General features: G+C 41.0%; 2 protein-coding genes across 5 annotated transcripts; one reads left to right on the top strand and one right to left on the bottom strand.

Moving 5' to 3' along the window:
* Positions 1-627: 627 nt before the first annotated feature.
* On the bottom strand, positions 628-8,493 carry tmc7 (transmembrane channel like 7). Its single transcript, XM_083979058.1, has 16 exons — positions 8,351-8,493; positions 6,721-6,985; positions 5,761-5,909; positions 5,424-5,579; positions 5,250-5,335; positions 5,016-5,161; positions 4,784-4,931; positions 4,085-4,267; positions 3,591-3,736; positions 3,294-3,408; positions 2,849-2,946; positions 2,362-2,545; positions 2,128-2,258; positions 1,816-1,971; positions 1,653-1,731; positions 628-1,512 (listed from the first exon to the last, which is right to left on the bottom strand). The coding sequence occupies exons 1-16, from the start codon at positions 8,364-8,366 to the stop codon at positions 1,315-1,317; spliced, it is 2,256 nt and encodes a 751-aa protein (XP_083835184.1). The 5' UTR covers positions 8,367-8,493; the 3' UTR covers positions 628-1,314.
* tmc5 (transmembrane channel like 5) lies at positions 8,463-25,411 on the top strand. Of its 4 annotated transcripts, none has more exons than XM_083979027.1 (22): positions 8,463-8,545; positions 9,818-9,917; positions 10,385-10,558; positions 11,133-11,350; positions 11,554-11,628; positions 14,527-14,637; positions 14,730-14,832; positions 15,079-15,157; positions 15,270-15,530; positions 17,882-18,024; positions 18,136-18,280; positions 18,521-18,673; positions 19,005-19,171; positions 20,191-20,266; positions 20,361-20,458; positions 21,450-21,545; positions 21,637-21,712; positions 22,245-22,378; positions 22,517-22,690; positions 24,168-24,246; positions 24,432-24,524; positions 24,616-25,411. In XM_083979027.1, exons 3-22 carry the CDS (start codon positions 10,485-10,487, stop codon positions 25,213-25,215), a joined length of 2,955 nt encoding a protein of 984 aa, XP_083835153.1. In that variant the 5' UTR covers positions 8,463-8,545; positions 9,818-9,917; positions 10,385-10,484; the 3' UTR covers positions 25,216-25,411. The 4 variants fall into 4 exon arrangements, with proteins under 4 accessions (XP_083835153.1, XP_083835151.1, XP_083835154.1 ...); XM_083979025.1 differs by having other exon boundaries at positions 11,130-11,350; XM_083979028.1 differs by lacking the exon at positions 8,463-8,545 and having other exon boundaries at positions 9,707-9,917; positions 10,310-10,558.

The following is a 25,411-nucleotide window of genomic DNA, read 5'->3' as shown; positions in this document are numbered from 1 at the left end:
ACAACAAGCAAGCAAATGATTATGTACATTCACTGAGCAATTTTAATGAAAATAAAAGATATATTTCTCGCTAGAAATGCAATCAAAGGGCATTTTCATGCAGAAACTATTGAGTTTTCTCAATTGGGGCTGGGGGCCCTCCAAGTTACCTCTTGCCTGGGGCCTCCAGAGTGTCTAGACACGCCCCTGGTGATGGATATACTGTACTATACTAGTAACAATTAATCAAAAAAGTTACTGTTTTCCCTGTTATAACGCCTTTACCGACACTGACAATAAAATGCCCGGTTCCTCGCCTACAACTACGTAGTTGTAAAAAAAAAAAAAGGCTTTTATCTGGAACTAACCAACTCACTCAGTATTCCTCTGCGAATACGTCAGTTGGTTGTGTTAGGGGTGAGTCTCACATTCCCATATTTCTCATATTTGAGCATTTTATTTAAAAAAAAGCAATGGTTACTCTTTCTGGTAATTAGTTACTTTTATAATGTAGTAATTCAGTTCCAAACCAAGTTACTTTTTTGGGGGAAGTAACTAACTAATGACTTTTTAAAGGTAACGTGATTATGATTATGAACACTGATTATTTCACAAATCTTTATTTTTCATATTATTTTTCATGTAAAAAGTTACATATTAAAATGAGCTACTTAAAACGTACCCAACACAAAAACATATTTACCCAAAATACATCTAAAACAGTATTTATGTTACTAGCATGCCCACCATCCAAAGGTTATTTTACAAAATCTGTGTCACAGTACTATAAAGAGAACATGGTTAGAGTTAAGGCTAGAAGGACAATGTTTCTATCTATGCAATATCACACAACCTCAGAGCAAAAATAAATGATTCAAAAACTCACACAGGAATGTATAGTATTGACTATAAACACAAGAGTGGTAAGAGTAAGAAAACACATTGTTAATACTTTTTAAAGTGCATACATTTGAGACAGTTTTTTTTTTTTTTTTCAAACTCCAGTGATTAAAGTAATGCAAATCCCTCTCAGAAGGACAAGACATGAGAAATAACTTACAGTAGAAAAAACACCACACCACACAAAATCAGCAGTGACTGTTTTGGTTTAAAAAAATACATTGCCACTTCTTAATTGTTTTATGATAAGATTGTCAACAAGGGAATACTGAAAAAGCATGACGCATTCTTTTTTAGCAGGTCCAAATAGCTAGAATAAGAAGTTTTAGTGTTTTCACAATAAAAAAGAGCATTTAAGATTTTCATTCAAACAGTCTCTCAGTTCCAGTATATTTGTCTGCTCTTGCATTTGGTCAGTCATGTTATGTCTTTGCCTCACACATGTGTCGAGGAGTCTGGAGGTGGGTGTGCGAGGAACACAGCTTCATTGAAATTGTTGGAGAAGCTGGTGTGATAGCTGGGGCTGCTTCTGCTGCTGCTGCGGGGCTGAGGCTTGGACACGGGGGATTTGATCGGAGAGAGCCTCTGGGCCTGGCACAGCTTCTGGATCAGGAAACGTTTGTCACGACCGTCCTGGAAAAACAATACAACATATAGATTATAGTTTGTGTAAGAATAAAAAAAAAGAAAGAACAGATAAGACTAATAAGAATAAAAATAAAGAGAAGGTTTATATGACCACATCATCTATTCTTGATCTTGAATAAACCTACCATGACCAGCTGATCCCTTAGTTGGCTTATAACTCTCTTGTAAGCTCCAGCAAGGGCAATCACATAAAACATGGCCAAACTGCAGAGGAAATAAAAATACTCTTTAAAAATATGACCAAATAGAGAAAAAAAACATTTCTAAAAGATCCTGAAAGAAACATACCATGTTATAACAAAAGAGGAGACAGCAAAGGCCTCTGATGAGATAGCAAGGAGCAGTTTCTGAGCTCCATCAGGTAGCTGGGACACAGTGGTTGGCAGCACCTCCCAGGAGGTGGTGTAGTTAACAAAAGGTCCACAGGCCTGGGAGCAGTTTATTCTGTTCAAAAAGGAAAGTCAAAAAGCAGCAATGACTGACTCTATATATTTAGCCATTGACATACAGACAACATGAGAAATGTCACATTTCAATGTATTACCTCTGATGTCAAAACTGGAGGTTCTATTAATGTAATTAAAAATGGTCAGTACTCACTGTGCTACACTAACAATGACAGGCATGCAGGCCAGAGCCAGGCCAATCAGCAGCACGCCAAGGAAGAAGAAGTTGGAGCTAGAAGCTCGAAACGGACGCGTGGCTGGTCGGCAGTTATTAATCAGTGATACCTACCAAGAAAGAAAAGAAAGTTACAAACGTAAGAAGCTATCCGCCTCATTTGGAAGGTGACAGAATATATATATATAAGCGACAAAAACATTTTTTAAACACCTTTTTGATGTAGAATATGAAGAAGTATTTGATAGTGCAGATGGCAGGCAGCATCGGGCAGTAGAAGGTGCCGATCCAGCAGATTGTTTGACCGTAGACGATTTCTAGCACATTCTGAGGAATACCAAACTCCTGCTGGCCCCACCACTTGGCCAGGCCACACTCACAGTACTTCACTATGAGCCTGGATGAGACAGAGCAACGCAAGAACACAGTTAGATATGACTCAGAGTGAACGAAACCCACTGAGGAAAAATTAGAAAATCGACACAGGTCAAAGGTAAAAAGGACGCAGAATTAAACACCATAATGTTTATATTGTGTTATAAGTGAATGCTGTAAAATATTTGTCAACACTGATATAGAGACAAAATATGCTGACAGACATATCGTCAAATGATCTCATTGGGTATATACATTAGATGAACAGAAGTTTCTATTGAATTGATGAAGGTGTAGTTTTTATTTGGGCACAGTGAGGACTTACCTTCGCGGAAACTCCACAAAGATGGTGACCGCAACAATGATAATGAAGTCAAAAATGGTGAGTTTGTACATCTCCTGTCCGACACGGGTCTCCCAACACTGTGGACAACAGCAAGGATACCAACATAATGCATACAATTAGTTAGGATAGAGTTTACACTGCAACTGTAACAAAATACCTGGATGTGATGGACTGAATAAATATGGAGCTCAGTAGCCACTGAAAACCATTTATATCAAGATTTTAAAAAATGGGCAAATACCACTGCTGTTACAGAGGCATAAATGATTAACACTCTGAAAATGAACTCTTAATATTGTTTAATCAAAATCATTAAGCGGTTACCGGTTCCTGTGTTGACACAGAGATAACTGTGAGTTCAACACTGCTATCAGCAGATGACTGAAGGAAGCTATAGTGTGCTGTATTGGAAATAACAACTTACAGAGTAAAGCACATGGTTATAGCCACAGAGGCAGGGCTCCGGTTCACATGTAGTGATCTGAGACCAGAGAGAGAAAAGCAAAACCCCAATGCTGGTCAGGCGCATGAAGACACAGCTGTGAAGAAAGAGAGAGGGAAGAAGAAAAGGCATTCAATTTTAGCTATTTGCTTCGGCTAATTTAGCTCCAGTGTTTCAGCATGTGTATCATTCCCTTTAATCTTTGCCCCCTAATGCAATTAATTCTTAAGTGAACAATAAAAAGCTATTGAATGGTCAATAAACAGAGGGCCAGTGTACCGCATGAGAGTGAAGCGGATCTCGAAGGCAGGAGAGTAGTCCTCAAAATTGATGATAATGGAGAAGAGGAGGGGGGTGATGAAGTTGGCCAGGGTAATAACGATCGAGGGAAGATACTCGTAGATCAGATCCACGATGAAATTCACCTGCCAAAAAGCAGAAATGACACTGAGAGCAGATATATTTGACGCCTACTGATGTCAGCAAGAAAGATCTGAGGATGTGGAAGAGTCTCCACAGTTTAATTCGATCAAATATTTTATGAACATCAGCAATATCAGTATCAAGGCTATATTTATTTAATCACATTTTGAAATTCAAGGCAGGTCTGAAGTCAGTTCAAAGGGATTTCAAAAAAAAAGTTATTAAAGGATTTATTAGTGTGACTGTACTGTGATAATTATATGAAAGAGTTCAAGTCTGATTGGAGTTTCTGGAGAAAAATAATGAAAGAGAAACAGACATGATTATATCAGACAGCGACGTGTCATTACCTTTGTGTTGTTCCTCTGAGCTTCCTGAGAGAAGGCGGTGGCTACATAAATGCTGTAGAAGCAACAAGCCAGCACAGCGATGACAAAAAGGTTGAGGATGAGGCGGATGAAGTAAATCCGACACTTCTCTTTGCGGGTGCGATCTGCTATTTTCTGCTTGATCCTCTCTTCTTCCAAATCCGTCTGGGGATTTGCAGTTTTAAAATGAGGCAGGTAAACATTAAATGGAAAAAGCAATAACACATTTAGAACATTTAAGACATCTTACACATATGCATTATCCAAAAAGAAAAAAACACAGATGTTAAAGGAGACATGTAATGGGCTGGGAACTGGGAGGTAATTTTAGATTATACTGTAGAAAGGAGCTGACATGATACATGTTTATCTATGTGTGTTCACCCAATAAAGGTTCAACTGAGCTTCTCTGTGAAAATGTGCAGGTCACAACTTGTCCACCAGAGCGTTTGAGTTGTTGTGTTGTGGATTGTGTATTTGATGAGTTTGATGAGGGAAACCAAGAAATCCCATGAGCCTCCGTAGCGTAGCTCTGAGCAGCTTGCGGCTCTGCTCTGCCGTTCTAAAAATAGCTTGCACCAACAATTAAAGGTAACAAACCTACTCCTTAAACTATAGGGATTATGGCACTGGCCAATTTGCCAAAATGTTGAACTATCCCTTTAAATATAACCAACTAACCTTGAGCTCATAGAGCAGACTGCTCCTCTTCAGCCTGGCAGCAGTTTGGTTGGTGATACAGAAGTCCCAGCCGGCAAAAATCTTGTTGCAGAAACTCTGGAAGCGATCCTCATCTTGAACCAGGCTACGTTTGAATCCCGTGGCAGACCTCGAAGACAGACACACACACTCTCAAAATCTGATTGATCAAATAAATTTCACTCGTCATACAGTAATGCGCTCCGTTCAGTACCTTTTAACGATCCAGATGAGACTGAGGAACAGGTACCCTATAGTGGCCAACAGGTACGCCAAAGGCAAATTATAAGTGATGCTTGGAAAGTGGATTTTGTCAACCCTGTAGTAGCCGTAGAAAAGATAGGTCTGTTCCAGAAAGCCCTGCAGGTGCAGCACAGTTAGGAGGTGAGGAAACCACATGGAAACATTTTTCTCCACAGACCTTTTAATATAAAGCACAAGGACTTACTCCACCAGACAGCAGATCTGTAATATGTTCATGAAATATAACCAGGCCTCGTCGAGCACTGCTTGGATACACACTGCACAGGCTGCCTGTGAGGAAACAATTTGAGGGTTAAGACCATTTAACGCTTAGTTTATGCTCCCGGGTGGGGGAAAAAAAAAATCAGTGTTTTCTCACCATCATTCTGGTTGTATGTTGTGTTCCCTGAGGCATGAGGGGCAACGATGATAGGCAACATGACGAAACTGAACATGAGCAGAAAGATGATCAGGTTGAGCATGACCAGGAAGCGCAGGAAAGAGAAGTAAGACAGGATCCCTGTGCCAAACATCCCTAAATGAAAGTGAGACAAAAAGAGGAAGGAACTTAACAACAACAACAAGAACCATACTTGGTACCAAAAGTGTGTTCAATCATTTCAACCATCCTGAACAGTACATGTGTGGCTTGAGAGTTATGAGGCTGCAGAGACAGTTTTCTGGCAGTGGCAGCCGTATCATTATTCATCTCTCACCCTCGATCAGGTGGATGTCTCCCCTCCACAGCTGCAGGGAGCTCAGCCATTCCTCGGCATCATCCTTCAGCCTCCTCAGATACCTGCGGGTGCTTTTCCTCCACTGTCCCCAGCTGCTGAGATCTCCAGCCTCCTCCAGACGCTGCGCCCTAACGGGGGACATCGTCAAATTCATCGTTTAGCAGAACGAGTGAAACAGGAAATGAATAACATTATGCATTCTTAGTAACTTTAACCCTCCTGGGTCAAGGAAGGAAGGACGAAGGGATAGAAGAAAGGAAGGCAGGAAGGACGAAGGGAAAGAAGGAAGGAAGGACAAAGGGAAAGATGGAAGGAAAGAAGGAAGGGAAAAGGGAAGGTAAGATAGAAGGAGGGAGGGAACAGATTGGGTTGATTGGGTCAAAAAGGAAGGAAGAAGTAAGGACGAAGGGAAGGAAGGAAGAAAGGAAGGAAAGAAAGATGGAGGGAGGGAACAGATTCATTCAAGGGCGGAAGGAAGAAGGGAAAGAAGGGAGGGAACAGATCAGGTCAATTGGATCAAAAGAGGAAGGAAGTAAGGACAAAGAGGGAAGGAAGGAAGGAAGGAAGGAAGGAAGGAAGGAAGGGAATAAGGACTATGGAAAGAAGGAAGGGGAAAAGGAAGGAAAGAAAGATGGAGGGAGGGAGCAGATTCGTTCAAGGAAGGAAGAAGAGGGAAGGAAAGAAAGATGGAGGGAGGGAACAGATCAGGTCAATTGGATCAAAAGAGGAAGGAGTAAGTGAGTAAGGACGAAGGGGAGAAAGGAAGGAAGGAAGGAAAGAAAGAAGGAAGGGAATAAGGATTGTGGAAAGAAGGAAGGATGGAGGAAGAGAACAGATTGGGTCAATAAGGACAACAGGAGGGTTAAACAGGAACAGATCTGTTCAACACGTCTTCCAGGAAGGTGGAAACTAAGGAGACCATAATAAAGTCTTTCCTACTTGTCTCTGCGTTTCTCAGCCATGGTCCTGGCCAGTTCCCTGATGGCTCTCTGCTCTGTCTGACCCTTCGGCTTCTCCTCCTGTCTGGTGATTGTGTTGGCCCATTTCCAACTGCCAGAGGAGCCGACCCGGGACTTGGAGCTGCTTCTTCGCTTGGTGCCACTAGCTGACGACTTCCTGCGGTACAGCAGCGACTGGTAGCTGGGCAGCTGATCCAGCAGTGGGTTACTACCGGTAAACTTCCCACTGCGATCAGTGTAGAACACTAGGAAAGGTGAATCAAACGTGATTAGATCTTACAGAGTTAAACTACTCACAGTCAACTATCAAGCACTTACAGTTACAATGTGGCTAGAATTGACACAGTGTAATGATGTGTGATGATTTACCATCCTGGAGTAACTGACTTTATGTTGTGACAGATACTACCCATTTTTGGGCAATTTAAAATAAAGCTGCAATAGATAATCAATCAATCAATTAGTTGAACAAAATTCTGAATAATAGATACTATGGTGCTACATATAATAAATATAACAAAACATCCCATATTAAAGCATAAGATATATCCTGTCAATAATAAAGAATATGCATTGTTAATTTGTTTATTTTAAAAAGTATATTGACCATCAGAAACCTATAAAATGTATCAGCTTCTCAAATGTGAGGATTTTATATTATTAGTCACAGATTGAGTTACAATTATTTATTTATTTATTTTCACCATGCTCTTTATAACCCATAAATAATATCATATAATGTAGCCTATGTATTTTGGATACTGATCAGTGGTCAGGTCATCAGGATTTGCTTATTCCAAATGTATGTTTTAAATGACTCTCCATGCTTTTTGATATACAGTTTGTCCAATACCTATATATTTTTTGCATCATTGTTTCAGTACAAATTATTATTTTTTTTTTTTTTTCAGTTTTGAAGACTAAGTTTTACTATGCTGTAAATTATTTTCTCCCTGTTTTTATTATTTTGAATGTGACTGATAGATGTAACGAAGTGCTGCCAGTCAGGCCATATCATTGGAAAGGATTATTGTAATTTGTTTATAATGCCATTGTGTTTACTGCAGCCACATGAGGTCGGACGTCCCTGAGCTTTGTCCTGTCACTTTTCTCCCCATAGAAATCACAGTGAGGAAGCTATTCTGGATAATTTACCGCATTACCACTAAGAAATCAAATCTATTACATGAAAAACATCCAAGAAAGTGCAGGTAAATTGCTTTAAAGGTTTCCAGTGCGGGAAACAAACACTTTACGGGACTAAATAAAGAGTCTCCCTTGTTTAGTAAGTAACGTTACTGTATCCAGACAACGACACAGAGCCGACAGCAGAGTCAGCGAGAAAACCACCAAGAGAGAAGTTTCGACACGGGAAATATGCTGAGACAGAGACGGGTTAAAGTTAACTCTCGGACCTCTGCTCCTTCTCCTCCTCTGAACAACATTTATCAAAGCATTAAGGAAGTTGTAAAGTTATTTTCTAGCCTGTTGTTGGCGGCGAGTTCATCTCTAAAGTTAGAGGCTAACATGACTAGCCTCTTAGCACTGATGTTGAAGAAATAAAGCTAGCTACAGACATGTAGACAGACTCGGACTAACTCCGTGTTTACCTGAGTCGACCTCCATGGTTTCCTTTTCTCATAGATCAATCGTAGCTAATTATTGGAGAATATTACGGCTGGCAAACAATAAACCCGCAGACTTCGTCAGCTGAGAGTTGAGTGCTCAGCTGTCAGGAAGATAACACAGCCTTTCCAGGAAACCACTTCCTGAATTGTGGATCCAGCTCCAGGAGAGGAGCCACAGTAAGCTCATACATACCGACACCAGCCGCACTTCACTCTGATGTCAATTTAAATCTCATTGTTGAACATTACTAGTAGGCCTATCAATGTATTTAGTCACTTTATATTTAAAAAAGAAAATAAAAAAGACGAGCATCAAATTGCTAGTTAAGTGCAGTTAATTAAAGTGTACCTATCCACCATTTAAATAATAGCCTAAATGATAATTGTTAGACTTTAATTGTATTAAAGTCTAACTGAGACCAAATTTATCCGGCTACTGCTGCTACTACTACTACTAGCTACTAGCCTACTACTAGGCCTAATAATAATAATAATAATAATAATAATAATAATAATAATAATAATAATAATAATAATAATAATAATAATGATGATATAAACCCCAGCATACAAAATATAAACATACAAAATATTATATAATAAATATACTAGTTAAATCGTTTAATTCAGAAACCATCAGCAAAGTATTCAGGGGACACTGTAAAGTAAAAGACCTGGCTAGTTTACTGCCAAAATGGAACTTCAAAAGTCAGAAGCATTAAATAACAAGTAGCCTAGATCCGAGCTGTGATTACACCTTCATATCAAACCCTCAATTATGTCCACTGGAAACACTGACGCAGATGTGTTGTAGGAGTGAATTTGCATGTGTCTGTCTTTATTATAGCCTAGGGCCTATTCTGTTTTCTGTATTTGAAAGTGCAACAGCCTACAGAAAACAATTGTTTGTGTTTTTTATGAGAAATGAACAAAAGAGCAAGCAGTAAGGTGTGTCTTTGATGAAGGAAGAGACATAAACCCAGATTAAATCAAAATTAATGACGCTAGAGAAGCACACTCAGCTCACACAAATTGAATGTTGTCAGCATGATGATCCTGCCTCTGACCTTTACTTTGGCCAAAGGAAATTTCCTGTTAGTGAGTGCAAAGTGCCACCAAAGAACAGTCCCTTTAAATCAATTATTAGTTCAGGATGGCTTGCAGATTAATTATCATTATGTCCCTATATCCATCTGTAGTAAAGCTGTAAACACCAACAGAGACGGACTCTTGTACTCCCTCCTTAAATTCTAATAAGGAAGGCAATTAAATTTTAGCCTTTAGGGTTCAATTATTTTTTTATCACAACACAAACTCCCCCACATGAGAATGACCTGGCCTGGTCAGAGGCAGTGAGTGGACTTTTACCTCAGTGGATTTAGCTCACACTTCCTGGTAGCCCATAGTGCCACACAGTTTTCCCTCTCTCTCACTGTGAGTGATCCACAGGTTACTACTCAGGCTTGGTGTGCAAGGACTCAGTCATCGCTCTGCAGTTCTTCAAGCTGTACTCAGGACCTACCTCTGCATATTCTCACATATTTACCAGGTAAGCCGGGGTTTGGTAACTAGACAGAATGGGTTCATATAATATAACAGGATTTTTTCATCTATATCAATTGTAGTCTACAATTTATCCTCTTATACTCAACTACTGTAACTAAACTTCCACAGCCTATAGTTCTCTTTACATTTTTATTCAGTTGCCATGCGTGATAACCATAGAGATGTGTTCCTACACGGGATAGGAACCAAACCGACAGAATGAATTATTGACTAGCAATTGAGGATGGGATCAAGAGCTTAAATTACACATGCTTCCCCTCGACAATGTAGCTGTCACTCAGAGTGCGGCGAGCCACTTGGCCTCAACATGTGATGCTGCTTGTTTAATGTAATGTAATGAAGGCAAACCCTCCGCTATTTCTCATGGTATCGTAGGAAACACGCTTTATACTTTTGTGTATTCAAATGAACACGTTGTTCAGAGTGGATTATTGCAACTGGACTTCACAGACATCAACATACTGAGGAGAGGCTGTGACAGAGTGAGTGACCCTGAGGACTGTCGGTGTCTACGAAGAAGAAGAACCAAAGGATCGTTTTGAAGAATCTCATGACAGGTTACAACAGCGGCGGATATTTCAACCAAGCTTACCATGACAATGAGACTCTGGAAATTGATAGAAGGTTTGTGGTAATATACTAACATAAAATGTAGTTAATCACTAGTTCATCCTGCTATGTGCTAATATTACTCTACTATTATTATAAGTAATCAAAGAATGTGTTTGACTGAGTTCTCTGAGTTGTTGGTTATTAACCAGAGAGCGTATGAACAGGATGTACTCAAGGAACAGACAGCTTGGTGGCTGTGATATTTATCCTGGCTGTATCCCAGCCTACTAGAGTGTTTCAACTATTTTTTATTCTTTGAAGAAGCAAAGACTGAGAGAAATGCATTAGTCTATTTGTCTTTGATGTTTGCTCACTACTCTTTCTTGTGGGATATTTTATCCCTAAGAATAACCCACAGGAGAAAAAACGAATCCCCTCCATATCTACGGCTCGTTGAATTGTTTAATGACAGATAATGATTGCTTCATAATCACGAGTCGAAACTCCAGTTCCTTTTTCTTTTATTGTTAACCCCAGAGTTTCTAGGTATCATAAAGACTGTATTTACACTATACCTGAGTGATAAGGCCTTTAGCTTTCACTTTAAACATCATTTGTCCTGTGTTACCTCTTTGTCTTCCAGCAGACCCCACCACACCAACCCCTATGCCAGGGAGGACCCGGCCCAGAGGGACAACAGGGCACAGACACACAACACTGTGAACGGTCAGAGCGGCGGTGATGAGGGTTTTGGGAGAGTGCCCTGGGGGGGCTGGCAGGAGGAGAGCTGGAGGGGGAGAGAGAGCATCCCCATGGGCCTCATCTCCACGCGCCCCGGGAGCCCAGCATGGCAGCATGACCGCAGTGAGTGAAGGACGTGTTTGTGACTTTGTGTTTTGGCATACATCTCCAAGGTGTGCTGGAGTTTGTATCATAGAGAAAAAAAAAACATTGTTTGGTGTTGACTATAGGCTGTCAGCTCAGCTGGCTCTGTGGTTTGTCTGCGCCCTTGTGTGTTGCTAAGTGACACTTCTGTTGACACTTCTCCATATCTTTTTCTTTTTTAGATCACAGCACATTTCAAATCATCCCTGACTCTCGGTATGATCGACCACCACCTGCTCGACTTCCTTCTATCTCAGGTAATGGTTGAACTATAATCTTACTGTGCACATGAAAGCTAAAAGTTAAAGTATTCACAGTGTTGCTTTGGTTTTGCTACACACAGTGTTTGACAATGACATTAATGACTGTTGACTATGATTATCAATCAACTTAGTCAGCCGAACTGGATAATTATTGACAGAGGCTGCGTCACAACAAATGACGAGGAAGAGAAGGAAGTTGGCAAAGAAATTAAATGGAGGGATGGGAATTGCCAAGCGGATCTGAAATGATATGATTAAAGCATTGTGTACATGCATCTGTAAAGAGGAATGATAAATCTGTGTGAATTTATAGTGCTCTCACGTTTTTTGGAAGTGCACGTGAGTCCTTTGTGCTGTACAATAAGTAAATCCTTGGAGAATCACCAGTTAAGATTTCAAATTGAATTTCATTTTAGCCAAGCAACCAGGTTAACCAGGCTGATTGGTGTTTATTCTACTGAAAGAGTTGTCGTGAAATGTATTGTCTGATCCGAATGAGTTGAATTTCTCACTATTCCTTTTTCTAATCGTGGTTTTGAGTCAAGTAACAGTCTCAGATGGATTGTTATGAAACTGGTGTCAGTAATGCGCCATTCAGGATTAACTAGAATAACTTTGTTGATACCTTCACTTTCCATTTTATACCATCATCCTATCAAAACTCTAGATTTGTCAAGTAAATTGTTTTATAGTGTAACACCTGTAAAACTAAAGACATTTCCACCAGCTGTAGTTTCACTATGTGTTTAAAGCAGAAGTGAGTGATCCGGTCGTTTTGGCTAATGCTGCGTTCCAGGCAGGCTTTTGAAATCATAAATTACAGCTTCAAGTCACAACTTACGACTTTGTAGCGTTCCAGGCAACCCACTCGTGTTTTTCCGACCTGTTTTACCGGTGAAAGTCACTATAACGGCCACTCGTAACTTCCGACCCGTGAAATCGTACCAGTACGTCTTTTTGTACAGTCTATGTACCAGATCGAACTGGTACGACTTCACAGGTCGGAAAAAAACGAGTTTCCTTGAACGCACCATAACAGTCCTCGTCTCTACGTCGCCACATGCACGGCGTTCCTTGGCTGCACACACAGCCCTGCATGCCGTTCTCTCTCCTCATTGGATAAAAACTGTAGGATACGATAAATGTTTTCTCCTCGACTCAGAGCAGAGCAGAGGGACTGACAGACCCGTGATTCAGACCAAACACTCTATGTAAGTGATTGCTGTCGGAAGATATAACTATTTAAGACTTATATTAACACAAATATATCACTTACTTCTGCTTTAATGTTAGCATTATGACTCATTGAACTTCCTGTATGACCGTAGACTCTTAAAGCAGAAGTGAGTGATCCGGTCGTTTTCGCTAATGCTGCGTTCCAGGCCGGCTTTTGAAATCGTAAATTACAGCTTCAAGTCACAACTTACGACTTTGTAGCGTTCCAGGCAACCCACTCGTATTTTTCCGACCTGTTTTACCGGTGAAAGTCACTATAACGGCCACTCGTAACTTCCGACCGGTGAACTCGTACCAGATCGAACTGGTACCACTTCACGGTCGGAAAAATACGAGTTTCCTTGAACGCACCATAACAGTCCTCGTCGCTACGTCGCCACATTCACAGCGTTCCTTGGCTGTACACACAGCCCTGCATGCCGTTCTCTCTCCTCATTGGATAAAAACTGTAGGATACGATAAATGTTTTCTCTTCGGCTCAGAGCAGAGCAGAGGGACTGAGAGACCCGTGTTTCAGTCCAAACACTCTATGTAAGTGATTGCTGTCGGAAGATATAACTATTTAAGACTTATATTAACACAAATATATCACTCACTTCTGCTTTAACCTTGTTGTAATACAACATAATTACACTGTCATTCACCAGATGTCTCACGCAGTAACAGTTTCACGGTAGTGACACGGCAGTCCATGACAGTCTGATGGATGCAGCAGTGGCAGCTACCTAGTCTTAATCAGAAGTAAAGATAATCTACAGACACATGCTATAATGGTGCCGACATTATCTCACACACTGCTATCTGCTGTACTTTAGATCTGGGTATTAACAGTAGGTGATATACATTTTTCAAAGGTATGCACAGAATACCAGGAAAATATTCAGAAAAGAAAGTGACAAAAAAAAGTACAATTTCCGTAATGGGAGTGTAAATGTTCAAATGTGTGGGTGGCTGGTGTTATGTTTTTAAAAAAAGCCAACTTTCGTGTCTCTCACCCTGTGTCTGTATTTCCCATCTGCTCCATGAATTTACCATTTAAAGGGATAGTTCACCCAAAATTCAAATTTCACTCATTATCTACTCACCCTCATGTCAACTAAGAGCTGTGAGAATCCTCCGTTCCTTCTCTGAGTTACGGGGGGTTCCGTGCAGCAATATTTGTCCATATAATGGTTGTGAATGGATACAAACTTTCTTCGTCCAAAAAGACACACCAAAAAACATCCAAATACCTCCACACAGCTCGTCTGTAATGTCCCTCTTGTATTGAAGCCCTGACATGAGAAATTGTTTCTAAAAAAATTAAATAAGTCTATATTTTAAGCTTGTTTGTAGCGGAAGCTCCCAGTGTCTCAGTTCACTGCTCTTCCTGTGTCAGTGCAAATCTCGCGTGATTTGCACTGACCAGAGGAACAATTTCTCATGTCGGGGCTTCAATACAAGAGGGACATTACAGACGAGCAGTATGGAGGTATTTGGATGTTTTTTTGGTGTGTCTTTTTGGACGAAGAAAGTTGGTATCCACTGACAACCATTATATGTATATGTTTATATATGAGGCTGAGTAGATAATGAGTGAAATTTGAATTTTGGGTGAACTATCCCTTTAACATTAAAACCAGAAAAACACATTGTCGTCCGTCTGTGTTCATCCAGGTCGCATGACGATGCGATGGCGGGGGATGAGGAGGATGAGCATGTTTCCTGACTCTGATCCTGCCCATCTAGCGTTGGCAGAGGACGCCATCAGGAGCGAGATGGAGAACGGTAAGAGCCCGTAACAGGTGGCGCTAGGTTATTTTCTGTGGATTCAGCAGTAGCATGTAAAAATAACAGGTAGGACTTGTTTTGTGTGACAGAGGAACAGGATCTGGTCAAGAAAATTGTTGCCATGTCAACGCATGAGCGAACCCGAGCCATTCGAGAACTTCAAATGAGTTTAGAAGAAAAGAAACATATCAGGTGGGTGACAGTGGGTCAAAGGTGATAAACCTTCTTTGTACTGTAAGTGCCACTCTGAGGAATGCAGTTAAACATTACCCCTGGCAAACAGCTATAAAATTCGTAAGGGATTTGCATGCTCTGGAGGAAGTGCATGTAAAAACTCTACTCCCTCGTTTCAAGGGACATTAACCAAGAAGTTTAAGGTCAAAGGGCGTCAGTGTGGCAGAATTTGCACCAATTTTTCTTCTAATTTATTATTCACAGGACCCAAGTACTGGAATTCAGGTCCTCCAAGACTCGCCAGTTCACATGTTTTGCAGATTGCACAGAGAGGGTGTCCTTGGTGAGTATTACCAGTATCACCAGTCATAAAATAAGATGTTGCAACTGAGACATACATTACTTAACTCACTCTGAATGTAGTGCGTCATACACATTGCGGGCTTTTTTCTCAGTTTTTCCGCAGGTGCGGCTACGGCCTGAGGTCGGCCAGGCAGGCCCTGCAGCTGTGGCAAGGCATCATGAAAGAGATCGGTGGCAAGTTTGGCAGCAGCGTCCTCTCCTATTTCGTTTTCCTCAAGTGGCTGCTCATGTTCAACATCTTCTCCTTTCTGGTCAACTTTGGCTTCATCACCATCCCAATGCTCGTTTATGACCCCTCACCCAACATTCCTCCAAACATCAGCTTCAGAGGACTGGAGATACTGACCGGAGCTGTAAGTGGAGGCTCCCATCAAAGCACCTACAGTACCTACTTCTAAAGCCACAGCTACGGAAATCAATCACCCTTGATATATATATATATTTTTTTATTTTTTATTTTTTTTATTTATTTGAATGGGACAGTGCACATTAATGGACATAAGAACATGTAAATATGCCGGATTATAGCATGATGCTAGTTTCCGTCCATAGTCCCAATAACATAATAACAGTTAAAAAACATTACACATTAGATATAATAAAAAAAAGTAAACAACACAAAAGGCAATTCATTTCTTTATTGAGTGTATAATTTAAAGCCCCAGTATGTAACTTATTTGGCTTTTTATTAGCAAAAATCAAATATTGCTTTCATGAATATGTATTCTTGGCCAGGTCTCTCTTGCAAATGAGATCTTGGATCTCAATGGGACAAACCTGGTTAAATAAAGGTTATAATAATAATTAAAGCCGCAAGCGGCGATGACGGGCCCTCGCTCACCCATGCGACCGCGGGGCCTGAGGCATGCCTGGGCTGCAATGTTTTGTTCATCCACCAGGTGGCGCTAAGCAGTTGTGGGCGGGTGCGTTCAGGGTCGGCCCCTCATCACTCATGTGAAGTTTGGAGTGAATCGGACAAAGCATGAGGGAGTTATGAGCAGTTAATGGTTCGTCCACTAGGGGGCAGTAATGGGATGCATGCAGGTGTGTTCAGGGTCAGTCCCTCATCACACATGTGAAGTTTCGTGGATATCGGACAATGTTGATGTAAAATATGCCACTTCCTGTTTCCACTAGGGGGCGAATGAGTGGGATCGCCTATGAGCATATGGAGACGTTGAGGTCGTGACCCTGGACCTGTGTACCAATTTTCATGTTGATACGAGTTCATTAAAGCCATCAAAAAGCCAAACGTATGTTCATGGCGAGGAATCGTAGCCACGCCCCCACAGGGACGCCATTACTCGTAGCTTCACAGCGTTCATGATGTAGCTTCACCACCTTAGTCTGCATGTTTTAGAAGTGGAATGAAGTTGATGGGGTCAACTATGTGCCATCAGCACACGTTAAGGTAAAAACCTGGCCACTTCCTGTTACCACCGGGGGGCGCTATGAGTGACGTAGGAAATTAATATATGGGGACGTTCAGGGTGGAGCCGTCATCATGTCCAGCAAGTTTGAAGCTGATCAGATAAAGTATGTGGGTGTGAGAGCTGTTCGAAGGTGAAATGGTGAGCAAACGAAAAGTCGCCAAAATCCTCAAGGCCCCAGAAGCCACGCCCTTTGACCTAGAGACCTGCAGAGCACAACTTTTGATCAGAGTGGCATCTCGGTGGTCTCTAGCCAATTTGAAGTCAATCGGACAAAATCCCTAGGAGGAGATAGATCAAACAGGTCAAAAATTCAAATCAAAATGGCCGACTTCCTGTTGTGATTTCACCATGACATAAGAGGCTTTTTTGTGCGTCTTGCCATGTTCTATAAGCCCACCAAATTTCATGCGTCTAGGTGACACACAAAGGCGGGGCTGATGTTTTGAAATTTTGTAGGGGGCGCTATTTAGCCATTTGGCCACGCCCATTTCCAACGACTTTAAAATATCAAATTTTTCGCCAGTCCTGATGTGCATGCCAAAATTTACGCGTTTTGGGGCATGTTGAAGCCTCCAAAAATGCGATCCTTTTGAGAGAAAAAGAATGAAAGAATGAAAGAATAATAATAAACATAGCAGAAACAATAGGGCTTTCGCTGGGCGACAGCAGTCGCCGCTCGGGCCCTAATAATTTCACTGAAGACAAATGAAAGCTTTCATCTACCTTAGAATGAATTTGTCTCGTGCTGGCAGACCACACACATGCAGCGTCTGTTGTCTGTCTGACGTCTGCCCGATTTCACGTGAATGCAACATCAAGAATACGTTCCGATATGCAACCGCACCGCTAGATGGGGGGAATTCCTACATACTATACCTTTAATGCAGCTCTAATAGATATAGGCACGGTTATCGTGTAAGGACAGTGTAACCGTGTTTTGAGAATTAGCTCCCCCTGTTTTACTAAATTGTTTCAGCATCTCTCAGTTCATTGTTTTGGTTTTTCATGAGCAGTGTTTGCAGACACTGCAGGCAACTATCATCAGGAAAAAAAACTCAGATAAACCCTCTTTACACTACCTAATAGACCTAATAGGACCAAATGGCAGAGCGACAAAGTCAGTGACTGGCCAATCACTATCTTGGAGCATTTAGCAGCTAATGAGCGGCTAATTTCACACAAGAGTTGGTGGAGGCCAAAACACTGCACACTGAGTGAATTAGTTTTACATTGGCCAAGTTCATATATTACATGTGTCTTGGTTTCTCCAGGGTTATTTCAACCACACTGTCATGTACTACGGTGGCTACACCAATGAAACTCTTCAGGGTCTCGTTGAGTACGACATGCAGCTGGCCTACTTCTTCACCATTGCGGTCTACATGGTGCTGTGTGGACTTGCACTTCTTTTCAGGTCAGTTCAGTCCTGTGTAGCTCTGACTTCATATTTATCTTTTCCTTCTTGTACTGTATGTAGTTTGCTTACAAAAGTGTTATAAGCAATCTGTATTTATTCCTCATGCAGTATGGCAACATCGTTTAAGACAAATTATGTACTGGCTGAACCGACTTCAAACAGTGCATGGCAGCTTCTGTGCAGCTGGGACTTCAGTGTAACCAATGAGAGAGCCGTGAGACAGCGCAAGAACAACCTCCGTGTCCAACTCAAGGTGACCATTATGTTATTTCAAAGTGCTGTCAATTAGCGAGTGAGTCAAGAAAGACAAAGTAGGTGTTCAGTCAACGTTATGTCATATGAAATTGGCTGAAACTGCAAATGATGATGCTCTTGACAATGATTTTCAGGCCAATTTCAGACAATTAACTTCAAGAGATGGATTCCTTTCTGCAGACACATCACGCATCTTATTATTTTCATCAACATGTTTGTTTTCTTGCCATCTTCCCAGGAGTCTTTGTCAGAAAAAGCCCAGATGGAGCGGCTAACCCTCTCTGAAAAACTGAAGCACTTCGGGGTTCATTTGGGTTCCTGGCTCCTCTCCACTGGCTTAGCATTTGGCTGTGGAGCCAGCATCTACTATCTCAGCCAATATGAACAGCAGGTACACAAGTCGAGGTTGAATAAGTGGTCTTATTGCTAAATTGAGATAAAAGGATTTTTCTTTGTCTGGAAAATTTGATCATTGATGTGGAATTTAAAGCTGTTTTCACAGAAGAACCTCAACCTGCCTGCTCCGTTATTTCTCTGTGTTACATGTTATGGCATTGTGGTGTGTTGGGCCTTTTAAGTCCATATCAGTGTCACAACCTTACGACTTACTGACAGTCATGTGTGAAGTCATTTACCAGCAGCACAGGATTTTATTCATGTCATTACACAGTGTTCGTCAGCGAGCGTTATCTTGATCTGACCTCCATCTGTTATCTTTACAGCAAGCGACCGATGGAGCCGACTGGTCTCTGCTTCAGGAGGCAGAGACTCTCCTAGTTCCCTTTGTAGTGTCTCTGATCAACCTGGTCGTCCCGCTCTTCTATTCCCTCTTCTACAAATTTGAGCACTACGCCAGCCAGCGGACGCAGATCTACGCACTGGTGGTCAGGTTAGATCACTCATCTTAGGTCACTGGTTACATTCATTCACATATCGTGACGAGACACTCAAACTGATTATCAAATTACATAAGATTATTTGACAAATCATAAAATGTCAACATCCAAAACTCACATTTTGTACCAAAACGCACATCAGTGTCAATTTCTGTGTCACAAATCTGATGAATAAAAATAAACTTCCATAATTCTGCTAGAAAAAGAAAAAAAGAAGCCCCTCCACAGTCGATACAGTGGTTGTTCGTACATCCAGTGGGAACTCACAATAGAAAATCTTGTATAAACAAATATGGACAAAAACAACGGGGCTCAAGATGAAATCCACATCTTAACTCATTTCAGCTGAGGCAACATATTCCCTGGGTCTTAGAAAAGTTTAGTTTATATCTGTTCAGTTCTCCACAGGAGTCGCCCATGGCAAATCTGACGTTAAACAAACTTGACACACAATTCATTTGACTGACATTGTTGCTGCACCTGGAGCTGATTCCCTAAACAGAGTTGTGTTGTTCCACAGTTTGCACAGACTATATTCTCTGAACCTTTGAGTGACGTGCTATAAAACAGGGGTCACCAGTTGGAGACCTCGATCTAGTTTCTGTCCAGAAGAGAGCATTATTTACACAAAGAACATCAGCCCAGAGGTCACCAGTTCATCCACTTGTTTATTCTACAATGTTTGGACATAATGGTTATGTATGAGACCATTTATTTTTCTATTTCTGTGTAAAACCAGAAATAGTTGTTTTTAAACTTTTAACAAATGACTTGTGATGAGTTCATCAGTGAGATGAAGAGGTTCAGGTACAGAGAGTAGATGTGTTACCTTCAGGGAAACTCACAATGTTTCATGCTGTTTTCAGTCTTTATGCTTGCTATGCTAACTAGCATCTCCAGCTTTATCACACTGACATGAAACTGCCCTTGTTCTACTCATTCATCACTCTGCAAAAAAAACAAATCAAATGTAAAACTATTATTATAGCATGAAATCTCTTCCCACTTACAGAAACGTCTTACTCAGGATGTCCATTCTGGGTGTCTTGTGTTATTACTGGATGAACGAGGTGGCTACGAAGTTTTCGGTGCGTTTGACACGAAGTAACACTTGAACACATTGTTTTTGTTTTTAACCAATGTGTATTTCACTGTATCAGCCATCTGATGTTTTCCCCACAGTGTTGGGAGTCCAAGGTTGGACAGGCTTTGTACCGTCTGGTCCTTGTTGACTTCTTTTTTCTGATGCTGGGATCCTTCTTTGGAGAATTTCTAAGCAAGTGAGTTACACTGATCAGTAACACTTTTTAAATACTGAATTAATCATTTATAACACATAAATACTCATAAGAATGTAGTAATTTATAAACACAGTTAAAATATTTTACTCATCATTGATAAGCACTAACTGTATAAACTACAAACTAATGAGTATTCATGCGTTATTAGGGATGCCACGATTACTTGTTTTCACAATTAACCCTGGTATTCAATGTCGCAATGAATTGATCGTAAAGATTCCTAAATACTGTCACTTTCACAAAAATTAGATGTTGGAACCTTATTGGCAGATGTGCGCAAAAATAAAGGTTAATGCACAGATACTGGTCCATTTATCTAACGTAACATTGAATTGTTAGGAATTTAAATGTTAGTGTGTCATTTTTAATAAAGAAAATTAAAAAAAAAACCTTTAAAATAAACGCAAACATTTGGTATAGATGACAATTTATGACCTGAATATTTCAAACATTTCCCCTGGGGATTAAGAATTGGTCATATATTAAAGGGATAGTTCACCCAAAATTCAAATTTCACTCATTATCCACTCACCCTCATGTCGACTAAGGGCTGGGAGAAGTTTCAGAGTCCTCCGTGCCTTCTCTGAGTTACAGCGGGGCTCCGTGCAGCACTGAAATTTGAATTTTGGGTGAACTATCCCTTTAATAGATACTTGAAATATTCTGTGTATACAATGAGTAATGTAATTATAGTTTGACTATATTTGATTTTACACATTCATAGTGTTGTGAAATTAATTAGTGCATAATAATCGTGATAATCGTAATACCGTGATTTCTCTGACAATAATCGTACCAAGAAAATGTATAATCGTGACATCCCTATGCGTTATAAATGAAGAATTCAGTATTTATTAATGCTTAACTAATGCTTAATAGTGTGTACTTACTATAAAGTGTTACCCACTGATCATTTCATAAATCTAGACTCTCACAACATGAGTTATGTATCATCCATTCTCTATTACAGTGTAATTGGGACCAAATTTCTACCACGTCTGGGGGTTCCAGAGTTCGACATAGCCAGAAATGTCCTTGAACTCATCTATGCACAGACTTTAGCCTGGTAAGAACAACACAGCGCATCGGTAGACCTATTGCTATTAACTGCCAATTTCCTATTCAAAGTTGTTTTTCCTTCTATTTTCTCTCCACAGGTTTGGGATCTACTTCTCTCCTCTGCTGCCTGTCATGCAGATTGTCAAGTTTTTCATCTTGTTTTACCTAAAGAAGGTAAATGCACGGTTTGGATGCCTTGTAAACTGAACTACCATGATGCGACACACTGCCCTCCACAGAAACAATACTGTCACTTCTCACAGAGCAGCTATCTCGTGTTACCTTATTTGTGCACCTGGGTCAATAATTAATTTAAATCCTTTTGTTATAATGACTTTGGATGTAATTTTTGTGCCGTGGAAAAGACAGGCAGGTAAATCTTTTGGTTGTATTGTTCTGTACCAACAAGATGAAGACCAATCGGTCCCAGGGAAATAAATTACTTCGATACGACTGGTAATTCGACCTGGGTCAGATCTGGTGTTGCTGAATGTTTCATGAACATGTTGAACGGCCTTTCAAGCAATGCTTTTCAAAAGCTCTGATGAGATCCTTGTGTTTTCTAAAGTGTTGTGAAACAGAAACGTTGTCTTGCTGAAATGAGCTCTGAGTTTCTAAACTCTAATACCACTGAGTTATAGCAACAATACTCTTCTGTCTGTGTGCATGTGCTTTCTCAAGTGTGCATGTTTTTGTGTTTCCCCAGGTCAGCCTGACCCAGAACTGCCAGCCTCCACGGCGAATCGGCAGGGCAGCTCAGATGCAAACAACCTTCATCGCCCTCCTCTTCTTCCCTTTCTTTGTGGGAGCCTTGTCCATGGTTGCCTACACCGCCTGGAGGTATGAGGAGGAGGAGGCGGCGGCGGCCTATTTTGACAACTATAAAAATTTAATCTCACGTTAACAGCCTGGAGGCAGAGAAGAAAAAAACATTTTGCATTATCATCGCCTTCTCTTGCTATATGTCCCGCTCTCTAGTCTGACTCCATCTGAGCAGTGTGGTCCTTTTCGAGGACTCAACAACACCTTCAGTGTGGTTGGACTCTGGATCGACGACCTGGAGGATATCCCTAGGTCTCATTGGGTCGTCTGGGTCTATGAGCACGTCATCAGGAGCGAAATCTTCTATTTTCTTATCACGCTCATCATCCTGTAAGTGCACAGAGCGAAAAAACAAAACATGAGTCCTATTGTTTTATTTATTATTATTTGAAATAACACGTATTATTTATGTAACATAATCTCTTCAACGTGGCACAGTGTTTGTATCACTGTTGTCTCTCATCAAGAAGGTTCTGGGTTCAGTCCCTGAGCCTGGATCCTTCCTGGATGCTTCTCCCTGAGCCCACATTAGTCCAGTCATTTTCTGAAAAAAGGTTGAACAAATTGCAACAGAAGCAAACTCAACTGATTTTGTATCCTCAACATGTCCTGAGTGAGGGGAAAAAGCCCTGAAGAATCCCATTAGGGGAAAGTTTCGAAAAAGACCCAAATATAGCCCATTCATACGCCTATTCATTATTTTTCTTATGTGAATAGGGTAAAATTTTTAACCTTTAGATATCTCCATGAAAATTACTGAGTTGATTACAAAAAATGTATTACAAGTTTTTTGAAATTCTTTGTCTTGTTCAATCTTGTTGACATATTACAGTTAGGCACCCAGTACTGTACGTAGTTTAATGAGCTAGGACGCTTAGGCTACCATGTAAAACGAGTGCTTCACGCAGCGACGTGCAAATTTGCTCATGTTAACAAACAATTTCAAAAAACTTGTAGCCTAATACATTTTTTGTTGTCTTAATGTAAGTAATCAACTGGGTCATTTTCATGATAGCGATATCTAAAGGTTACAAATTTTACCCTCACATGAGAAAAATAATGAATAGGCGTACAGTATGAATGGGCTATATTTTGGTCTTTTTCGAAACTTTCCCCTAATGAGATTCTTCTGGGCTTTTTTTCCCTCACTCAGGACATGTTGAGGATACAAAATCAGTTGAGTTTGCTTCTGTTGCAAATTTGTTCAAGGTTAACCCCCATTTTGGCTTAAAATTACTGGACTAATGGGTTCTCTGGTTTCCTCCCCCAGTTCAAAATCATGCACACTAGTCTTATTGTGAACTGTACATTGCCCGTAGGCATAAATGTGAGTGTTTGCATGTATTGTCTATCTCTATATGTCGGCCCTGTGATAGCTCCAGCCCCGTGTGCATGATGTGTAGACAATGGGTGGATGGATCATTTATTTATTGTGTATTAAAGCAGTTCCACAATGAATCTACTTTATTGAGGCAATTATGTTAAACACAATGGACAGTGAAATGTGTTTTGTATGTAATACTCCTGTCATGTCCAAAGCAGTTAACCTTTCAGACCATTACATTGAAAGGCAGTTGACACATCAGAGAATCAGTCACGCAGCACCTGGAAATATCATGACGCTGTGGTTCATTTATTGACTTCCACTTCTCTATCATGGACAAATAGAGACAGGGACACTGTGTGCTTAGTGTGCGCTTTTGTTTGTATCTGTGTCCATTTTTGCATGTTGTTATTATTATGCAGACTCATTTTTATGATATTAAAATTGTGCTTTTTGTGATTTGTTGTTGTTTTTATCCCTCAGGGTCATCATATACATCTTCTGGCAACTAACCAAGGGCCGCAAGGATCTTATTGGTCTCCTGAGACAACAGATTGTTAATGTGAGTGTGTATGAAAAACCTCCCTTAAATATGTTATTTGTTTGAATCCATTTCCCTTTGGATACACTCACACAACCTTGGGCGTACTTTACTTTATCTCTTTTAGAAAAGTATTTTATATATATATACTGTATATGATTCCCTCTATTCTTCAGTTTTATCTAAATCTCTTTTTCTCTTAACAGGAGGGCAAAGACAAGTTATTCCTGTTAGAGAGGCTCCAGAAACTCCAGAAATCAAATCCTAATAAAAAACCCAAACAGAAGACTCAGAAAAAGGTTTGTTGTGAAATGTGTTTCATGTTAACTAATCACCTTTCGCCCTGAGATTTGTTATCAACCTCACTGAACTTCCCCTCCTGTCCTCCAGCACCACAAACCTCATTCAGATGACCGCTCCTCAGGTGGTCAGTCCAACTCCAACGCCATGGTTCAGGCTTTATTCGCTCGCCAGCAATCTGAAGGTTCGAGACGGAGCGCCGGTGGAGTCCCGGTTCCCTCCGACATCTCCACCTCCAGTGCTATGATGCAGGCCCTGCTGGCTCGCCAGAGAGCCGAGGAACAGGATCAAGATTCGTACCAGACGCCTCATAGCGGCTCGTCGTCCTCCAGCGCCGTCACACAGGCCCTGCAAGCCAGGCAGAGGGCCGAGGGTCACGACCAATACTACAGCGTGACGGGTTCCTCTGAAAACCCTGTCAACACATCTAGTGCCGTCATGCTGGCCATGCAAGCCAGGCAGAGATCAGTGGAGGGTGGAGATGATGATACAGATGAACCGCCGTCTTCCGTGTCGAACGCTATGATGCAAGTCATGCAAGCCAGACAGAGAGCAGAGGAAGAGGAAGAGGACAGGATTCAGTGGGTCCCCGCTCCCCCACAAAACCCAGCTCCCTCAGGCTCCAGTGCTCTCATTCAGGCCATGCTGGCCAGGCAGCAGGCCCAGAATGAGTATGATGACGGTTACTGAACAAAGGGCTGACTTGATCTCGCCATGGGGACAGCAACAGATGCAGACCAAAAATAACAAGAGTGGATTTCTCCAAGATCAGTCTTGGTTTGTTGTGATTTTTACATCAGCTGAGCTGCAACACATTCAATCCTCTCATATTATGCAAAAGAACAAAGATACTGTAGCTACTGTAGCAGGTCTATGAGAGATTGCA

The sequence above is a fragment of the Trachurus trachurus genome, assembly GCF_905171665.1.
Source record: "Trachurus trachurus genome assembly, chromosome: 1".
NCBI classification, from domain to species: domain Eukaryota; kingdom Metazoa; phylum Chordata; class Actinopteri; order Carangiformes; family Carangidae; genus Trachurus; species Trachurus trachurus.
This window is presented reverse-complemented; position numbering and strand designations above follow the sequence as displayed.